The 9,504-nt window shown below is 42.0% G+C and overlaps 1 protein-coding gene across 2 annotated transcripts in view; it reads left to right on the top strand.

Annotated features, from left to right (window-relative positions):
* grk4 (G protein-coupled receptor kinase 4) overlaps positions 1 to 9,504 on the top strand; it is a 50,168-nt gene extending 40,664 nt beyond the window's left edge. Inside the window, exons 12-16 of one of the 2 annotated variants that reach the window (XM_080837381.1) lie at positions 804 to 1,012; positions 4,146 to 4,283; positions 4,672 to 4,809; positions 5,074 to 5,254; positions 6,252 to 9,504. In XM_080837381.1, the coding sequence (XP_080693507.1) occupies positions 804 to 1,012; positions 4,146 to 4,283; positions 4,672 to 4,809; positions 5,074 to 5,253 (665 nt within the window). In that variant the 3' untranslated portion in view covers position 5,254; positions 6,252 to 9,504. The remainder of the gene's footprint in view (positions 1 to 803; positions 1,013 to 4,145; positions 4,284 to 4,671; positions 4,810 to 5,073; positions 5,255 to 6,251) is intronic. The other variant, XM_080837382.1, reaches the window with a different exon arrangement.

The raw sequence follows: 9,504 nt of genomic DNA on the forward strand, positions 1-9,504 counted from the left end.
CTCACACAGTGGGTTACATGGGTAAGGTTCCCCTATCTCACACAGTGGGTAACATGGGTAAGGTTCCCCTATCTCACACAGTGGGTAACATGGGTAAGGTTCCCCCAATCTCACACAGTTGGTTACATGGGTAAGGTTCCCGCATCTCACACAGTGGGTTACATGGGTAAGGTTCCCCCCATCTCACACAGTGGGTTACATGGGTAAGGTCCTCCCCATCTCACACAGTGGGTTACATGGGTAAGGTTCCCCCCATCTCACATAGTGGGTTACATGGGTAAGGTTCCCCCCATCTCAGACAGTGAGTTACATGGGTAAGGTTCCCCCCATCTCAAACAATGGGTTACATGGGTAAGGTTCCCCCTTTTTCACACAGTGAGCTAGGAATTACACTCAACATGGCTTCCTGCGAGGTTTGTCTAATAGATGTTAACTTAAATAGGCATGTGATCGTTCGTCTCAAAGAAAAAGAAAAAATAATGTAATGTAACATGTATTTGCTACATAAGACAAGTGTACTGGACTAAACAGTGACGTATCCCTCATTTTATATTTGGAGGCATTGATCGTTACTACTGTAGAATACTACTTAGCATCTTTGTGTGAAAGGACATGGAAGAAGGACGACCAGTGAAGGGGGAGCTGAAGAAAGCTTTCATAGAGCGTTAGCCTAGCACTGTCCATTGATACTCAGCATTTACCTTGCACTGTAACACCTAGCTGTTTAAGCTTAGTGTTGGTATAAGTGTTTATCTCCATTAGTCTTGCATGGTACTGACATTTGACCTCTGACCTTTGGGCAGCCCCAGAAGTGATCCAGAACGAGAGCTACACATTCAGTCCGGACTGGTGGGGGCTGGGCTGCCTGATCTTTGAGATGATCCAGGGCCAGTCGCCTTTCCGCCGCCGCAAGGAGCGTGTGAAGCGTGAGGAGGTGGACCGGCGCGTGCGCGAGGACCAGGAGGAGTACTCGGACAAGTTCGCAGAGGAGGCGAAGGACATCTGCCGAAAGGTGAGGCTCTCAGGGTTCACCTTCCTGATGCTGTTCTTCCTCTGCTTACTTGATGTAATTCTTTAAATATCACAACACACCGGCCCCAACACCACTAGACCACCATACGTCTTATTGGATTTCATACAATGAAGGCCACTTAGCTAGCATACTTCACCCTGTGCCACATGCATGATGCTGGTCAAAAGGAAAACAGATACTGGAAAGCCAATGTTATGTCCTGTCCGTGTGTCTTATCTAGTTTGCCTTCGTTGAGAGGCTGTAATATCAGTGCCGAGCGGCCAAGAAGTGGTCTAAATGACCTCAGTGTTCTCAAACTAAATGTGGGCTTGGGGTCAATGTACAACGCCATGTGAAAAATGGTATAAAAGCCACTAACTCTTTGCACGGGATTAGAATCTTGTCCAAAACACGATCGTGTGCCAGTGAAAACAACAAAAATTGACTGTTGAATTGTCAGACCACAAGAGAGCTAAATTTAACTTTGGTTCCCAAAACATATCAAGTATTTTGTTGTTATGAAAAACCCCAGTGACCCTCCTCTTCACAAACAAATAACATGCCAGCATACCAAACTAATCCTCGTATCAGTGTAGCCTATCTGTGACCTTACCGTCATATGTGACAGATGACCATAAAGCACTCTTTGAAGTAAAAGTGGTGTTTTTTTTCCCCATTTTTTTCAATCTCACAGTGTGGATCATAGACTAGCCAAATTCCACAACTAACATACACACACACCCTCACATACACATCAAACTGATCATGGATCATCATGTGATTCTAGGAGTTGAAGTACTATGCATGTGGTTGGTAAAAGCGGAGACAAGAATGTGTCTGTGGGACCCAGAACTCATTCACATTTTCCCTGACTTGAGACTAACATTCTATTGCAGTAGTCAACTTTGATGAAAGAACACTTTTTGGGTGAGCGCAAAACGGAGGAATGCTGAACGTGAAGCCACAAAGATGAGTTTGAACGGCCCCATGGGTATCCCCCAGAGATTAGAGAGATTTACACTTTGTTTATAAAAAGAGATCTGTGAGTGAGTGCAGGAACAAACCCCATGACAAACGAGAGAAGGGATGAGTGCAAACGAGCCTAAGTCACCCCTCAGGCCCTTTCTGAAAAAATTACTGCAGGACTGGGGAGGAGGGGTGTTTTTCATGTGGTGGGGGTTAGGGTTAATGGCTCAGTACTGTGCTCTGCGTGACGGCATGGAATATTGTGACCTCTGGTTCAGCACAACTAAAGTCTCCCATTGGGATGGCCTTTGACTTTGTAGCGATTCTACAAACTATCTTAAGATTGATATCATCCCTGACTTAGAATAGAATAACTCTAGAGAGAGAAAGTGTGTGTGTGTGTGTGTGTGTGTGTGTGTGTGTGTGTGTGTGTGTGTAAGAGAGAGAGAGATAGAGAGAGAGATAATTCATTATTAATGAATGAAAGGTAAATCATTATTTCATGTAGAATCTTGGTGTTCTTTCGTGTAGAATCTTTGTGTTGGTTCGTGTAGAATCTTGCCAAATGATGTGAGCTACCACCTCCTTAAATAGAACCAGTCAAAAGTAGTTATTGATTTTTGCAATGATTCAATGGCAAACTAAGGCAGGAAAAGTTTCTAGAAATGATTGTGGAAACTAAAATAAATGACTGAGGTCTGCCTCTCCACAAGTCATTTCTAAAACGTTGCTTCAGAATTATTTTGCAGTTAATGAAAGCTATGTTATTAGATGAACATACCTGTGGAGATATCTGTAGCAAATCAAATAGTTTAATAGTTTGCCTTTATCTTCAAAGTTATCTAGAATAATTCTCTTTTAGTCATCAAAATGTATACCTTTCTCCTGAAGTTCCTGTTTACTTCTATGATCAATCATGGTTGCGTCACTATGTGAGAAACGTTGCTTCAAATGCTTCCACTGATGCCAATAACAGTGGCGTGTTCTAATGCTTAAAGCTGTTTTCACACTTAAAAAAGGCTTTGGAAGATGACACTGCTTTGTTGTCCAAATGACATCATCATGCGCAACATCCTGTCTCAGACATCCTCAACAATGGAATGCGAGCCAGCATGTTCCCCCTTCCGTGAGAGTTTCCAGCGCTGGAACGGGTCATAAATTGCATCCTTGCCGAATGTATAGCTCCATTGCTGCTGCGTTTACGTTGATATCACATCATCGCATAAATCAGCTTTTTGGTCTTTCCTGAACTCAACAACATTTATGAAGTACTGGTCTGGGTGTGGCGTCTAAAAAAGAAAAAACTCACAGATTAGCACAGTCCCCTGCATGTCATCTCTAGCATCACCACACCATATAAGGGTATCCAAGAATAAACAAACAAAACAAACCCAAATAAACAACAGAAGAAACCAATATGGGTTGCGTGCATAGACCTGTGATATTACCATAGTACACTGACAGGGACAGAGCTGCCTGGCAATAAAGTGGGGCTGTTTGTAGTTAGGGGGGCTGAGCAAGGTCTGGTAGTCTCAGAAGAGATTTATACGGCCTCTTAATTGGAACTAGCGAGGGGAGTCGGCCCAGAAGGGTCTTAGGAGCGCTAGAGTCCACATAAAGCTGTCAAAAGGGGACTGGGATTAGAATCACACGAGAGCAACTGTATTTTACCTCAGGAGCCAGATATTCTATACTGGCTGTAGCACTCCGCTGACTAGCTGTAGCACTCTCTGTTGTGCCCCTGTAGTTTTGATTGTGGCCCTTATTTTCTATCTCTCTCTCTCTAAGATAGTAGCAATGCATTGATCATTTGAGTGTAAATGTAAAAATAAAAAACACAAAACACTCGGTAAGTACTCCACATTTGTGAGGGAAGCAAAACAAAGCTTTTCCTCCTTCATTTATAAGGAAATCCCAGGAAAAAATCACTGTGCTGCTCTTCTCTGAATTAATTTAGTGTTATCTTTGTCTTTGTTGACTCGTTGGGTTTCAGAACATCTGCTCAGCCAGGGAAGCCACTGTAGACGGCCAACAAGGCTGCACTCCAACAATACCCAGTCATCTGAGAAGTGAAACTAATTTGCTCATGTGTGGAGGTCTGTGCTATCCAGCGTACTTCCTGTTTTGATCAGTGTATGTGTGTGTGTGTTTTCTTTTCTCATTGCAGCTGCTGGCGAAGGACCCCAAGGAGCGTCTGGGTTGTCAGGGTGGGGGTGGGGCAGAGGTGAAAAGGCATGCCATTTTCAGGAACATCAACTTCAAGAGGCTGGAGGCCGGCATGCTGGACCCGCCCTTCTGCCCTGATGTGAGCCAGTCAACTGAACACTCACTCACTCACTCACTCACTCACTCACTCACTCACTCACTCACTCACTCACTCACTCACTCACTCACTCACTCACTCACTCACTCACTCACTCACTCACTCACTCACTCACACTCTCGCTCTCTCTCTCTCTCTCTCTCTCTCTCTCTCTCTCTCTCTCTCTCTGTCTGATTTATGTTATCACTGGAAATGTACTATCCACCATCACCTTCAAACAAACAATACATTAGAAAAAAATAAATGTAAGTTAAGGGAGAAATTACGGTAGCCTTTAAAAGTGCTATGACACCTGCTTCCTGGAAGTACTTTTGTGGATGAATTTGGGGACTGAGAACTTTTGCTAATTCATGGTTTGTTTTCTTCACAGCCCAGAGCAGTCTACTGCAAGGATGTTCTGGACATTGAACAGTTCTCCACTGTCAAAGGAGTCAACCTTGACCCCACGGACGATGACTTCTATCACAAGTTTGTCACGGGGAGTGTCTCCATCCCCTGGCAGAATGAGGTATTGCAGCTGTGAGAGAAATCAATTTAAGAAATAGATCACACACACACACACACACACACACACACACACACGCACGCACAATAAACTCCCAGAAACCAACACACACATTGGATGAAGTCCCTCTTGCATGGCTCAAACATTGTTTACATTTTGGGTACAATTTAACTACAAAGTGTAACTGAAAACAAACAAGTGTATACATACGTACAGACATGACTGTATTTGTGTGTGTGTGTGTGTTTATTCGGGTATCCCTGGCAGATGATTGAGATGGAATGCTTCAAAGAGATCAACGTGTATGAGCTGGATGGTGTCCTGTGCTCCGACCTGGACGTGAACAGGCCCAACCCGCCACCGAAGAGAGGCTTCTTCTACCGCCTGTTCAGAAGAGAGGCAAGTGCTAGCGCCGCACCGGCCACAGTGCGTGGGGGAGGGGGTTAAGGTATTTCTCCTTCTGTTTTCTCTCTCCTCCAGCCATCTTCTCCTCTCACTCATCCAGTCCATCATGCATGCCCGTGTGTCACCATGGCGAAGAAACCCCATATCCCCCCTAACCGCGACATCATACATGCTAACCTGTCTCGATCCATGTGTCCTTTTTAGTCTCTCAGTGCTTTTCACAAGTGAGTCTGTCGCGTCTAAACAAAGACCACGAGATAGCCTAAAAATGGAGACATGGAACCAGCAAATGTAGAAGTCTTCAGCAGGATTTATTGCAATATTTAAAGAGCAATAAAGAGAAGGATTCTAGAAAGGTTCTGACAAAATGAACCCGCGCTACATATTTAAAACCTAATCTGACACTCCCACTACAGCCCTGACTGGCTGACCCTTTAACCCAATCAAAATGCTCACCTCTAACCTGACTCCATGCACTCAGAAAGCTTCTAAACTGAGTCTAATGACCCACCCCTTTTTCCTCATTTGAAGCCGTCTTGTGTGTGTGATTAACCCTCAAACTAATTAAATGAATTATCTAACATTTCTTCTTACTCCTATTAAAATATCCCACAAGTCTCATGAACTGTCTCTCTGCTCCAGCGCGGTCTGCCGTCTACACACCACAGCCGCACAGCGCCCTGTAAGGATCATATGGGCATCTTGCGACAAGCGTTTCATCAATATGAAACAACAATGGGGAATCAATCTCTCGTTCTTTCATTCTTGACTCATCTCTGCCTAATCTTGCCTTGTATGTTTTCTTTTTCTGTGGTAATCATGTAACCATCTGGTTGTTGGTAACCAACTGAGTTTGTCCCTGAATATGCGTTAAGCAGTGTGCTAACAAGACGCTGTGAGCAATTCGACCCTGTATCTGCGTTAAGCAGTGTGCTTACAAGACGCTGCAGAGCAGATAAACTCTTCGATGGTGGTGTGGGGAGGTTGTGGACAGACGATCAGCTGCCTCCTCCACTGACTGTCTATCTCTCTGCCCGCAGGTGTGTTTTAAAAGTGGCTACAATGAGGAGGAGGAGGAGCCCTCGCGACTTTAAACCACTCCCTTTGCCCTTGCTCCACCCCATTGGTCAGCTGCCAGTCTGAACGCAGATCTTACAAACTCCATGAATGTTAAACTAACTGTATTTATGAATTGTAACAAAAGTGTATTATAATTAAAGAAAAAAGTATGAGTTTAAAGATTTTGTACATTTGTACTTGAATTATGTCTAGATGTATATTTTCACTAAAGGTTGTATTGTACAAAAAGCCATATAAGTACCACTTGAATGCATACATAGCATTGTTTTCTTTTATCACTTTGGAATGAGTATGAACATGTGTATTTAAGGAGATTTTTTTTTATAAAGCACAGTATGGTATTCATTGACTTTTTTTTAATTTTCCAAGGTAGCATCTGGCCTTTTGTTTGTATGGCCTTTTTTGTCTGTACTGCTTTTAGTTATTGTATAGTTTTCTTCTGACATTTGCCTGCATCAAGCTGCAAGTTGATTTGCCAATTAAGCCCAGTCGGGCCAGCTGTAATGTATCAAAAATGGCCAGTTAGGGCAAATAGATTTTAAGGGAGTAAATGCATTTCCCTGCTACCTTCTTGTAGGTCATAGAGTTAGTATTTGGTCCTTCTACATTCTTGTAGGTCATAGAGTTAGTATTCGGTCATCTGGGTCAAAGAGCTCTTTTAAGTAGACGTTTACTGCAAGTAACAAAAGATTGAAATCTAATTTTCTGTCTTCTCTTCTCTTTTTTTTTTTTCAAAGCTTGCATTGTTACATTCATTTTCATTTGTAGGACGCACAGGTGACTTATACTCTTGCTAGTTCAGACATACCCCAAGTCACTTTTAAAGTGTGTGACTAGAGAGATAACATGCCTCAGTTTTCAAGGACCATTGCCAGTATCTTTCCATTCTGGTAGTTCAGATACTTTTTTTTTTTAATGCGAGGAAGAGTGTGATGTTGCATGGCTGGCAAATCTAGACTTATATTCGGATGTAAGGTCAATGCACGTAATTTGACAACCATGCACATTGCAACAATATAACTGTTGTCCATGGACACTGCACAGAGAAACATTAGGTAGTGTACATCCTCTTTCCAACATTCCAAATATCCACAGGTTACTTACGATGAGTGTCTTTTCTGTATGTGCGGTTGCTAGTCCAGAAACTGACCCAAGAATGTTCATGCCTTAAATTAAAACCTGGAGATCTGTCATTGAGTAGATCTCCCCTGTGCATATTCTCTCCCTGACTGAAAAGAACCATGGTGTTGCTTATTTACAGGCCATTGTGTATTGATTGTGGTTGTTATGCATGACACAGACATCAGAGATAGAATATAGAATTTCAACAAGACTTGCAATCTCATCCCGCATATTAGCCCACTCATGCTATGCACTCTTAGTTCCACAACATGTCTGGACTACCTGATATCAATATTTGGTAAACTTTTTGAAGTAGTGCTGCATTAATATCCCTCCATGAGAGACAAATGAGTTTCCTGACTGAGGGAGGTATTTGAGGAAGTCATGTGACCCTGTTGTATTTACTGATCCAAGCTACTCATAGGGCAAACTTGACCTTACATACCCTATACATTCCCTCAGAATGTCCATCACCAACTTTCTTTTTTTTGTTCATTTTATAGCCTGTTTTAAATCAGGGGCTGAATAGCTGTGCATACTCCAAATGCCATCTCTTAGACATCACCTATCAGCACATCCTCTGCCAGGTCTTTCATTGTCCTTCTTCCTTTCGTAGGTTCCTTATCTTTTCTTCTGTCAGTCTCATAATACTGGCTGAGTTGTGTGAATTGAGTGATGTGGGATAAAGGCCTGTATCAGTGAGCTAACAGATTATATATTTACCATGACTGAGGCAGAGCAACTCCTGTACCTGTTGTTATGATCTGCAGAATACAAACTTATCTGAAAAGTTAGCCTTATTATTGAACCGGTAGACAGGAAACATCACAATGTTTTGTATGTAGTGTCTCATAATCAAGTAAATCTACCATCCCCATACCTGACCATTCACTACGTGTTAAGTGCTTCAAATGTTAGTTTGAAGGTGAACTCAAATTTTTTAAGCTTCTTCTTCAGGAACTAATGCTGACTTAGTTATCACTCACGATTATGATGGGCCGGCTCACACGAAATCTTAACTTACTTGGATAAAGCGTTGTTTTTGTTTTGTTTTTTCCTTGAAATGTCAATGTATTATAATTTTAATGCTGTGAAAAATCTGAAACTTTTATAACATTTTCTTTCTCTAGTTTAATCATGTGTGCATGTTGTACTGTATTAATGTCAACCAACTTGGGATGGCTTGCCCCTTACAGTGGGGGGTTCTTTGCTGTCCCGCTTGTAAATAAAACCTGGGGAATGACAGAGACAACTGGTCTGGAGTAAGCTGTTGAACCTGTCATTGAGGACGCACGTCTTCTCCCTCGGAGTCTTCACTGGACTCCCAACTCTCATTCAAAGGCCACATGTGCATTTGTTTCTGTGAAAATCTCTACGTGCTTTCACAATGTTCATAGGATTTTTTTGCTTATGAGAGGGGCACTGTGTGATTGCCTGAGGGAAAAATATATAAAAGAAAAACAATTTAAAAAACAACAATTTCATCTGAACTCCACAAAGAGACGCAATTGAGCTTTAAGATCCAACCATTGTGGTGTACAGCATTCCATATTTACACCTATTTAGTACTAAACGCTGCTCTATACTGCTGCTCAGTTGCTTTCCCCTCTACTGTCTGCAGGGTGGCCTGACTTGCCTGTCAAACATTACTCTGCTTCCATTATTATATCTTCAGAATGCCGTAGTACAACCTTCTGTCCTTTACTTCCTTGCATTTAAGGTCACAATACACAAGCATAGCATTGCAAAGATTAGAATAGGTCTCAGGTTTTTTTTTATGTTCGTTTTCTTTACTTCCATTAAAGTCAAATGCATCATCAAAGGGAATAATATCATCACTGTTTAAAAAGTTTAGCATATAGCACATACAAGTTTAACCTTTTAAACATATGTGCCAATTATCAACCTCTGTACTCTTCATAGCTTTGTTTTTCCCTTCCAACAAACTACATGAGCTTATTCCTATGTCCCCACACTTTGTCAGCAAGGAAGTCTGGCTTTATACCTGTTTGAATGTGTGCACAAAGTGTATTTTAATGTCTGTTAAAATAATGAAGATCATGATAATAAAAAAGTTGAATTTATCAAGCA

The sequence above is a fragment of the Sprattus sprattus genome, assembly GCF_963457725.1.
Source record: "Sprattus sprattus genome assembly, chromosome: 4".
Lineage (NCBI taxonomy): Eukaryota > Metazoa > Chordata > Actinopteri > Clupeiformes > Clupeidae > Sprattus > Sprattus sprattus.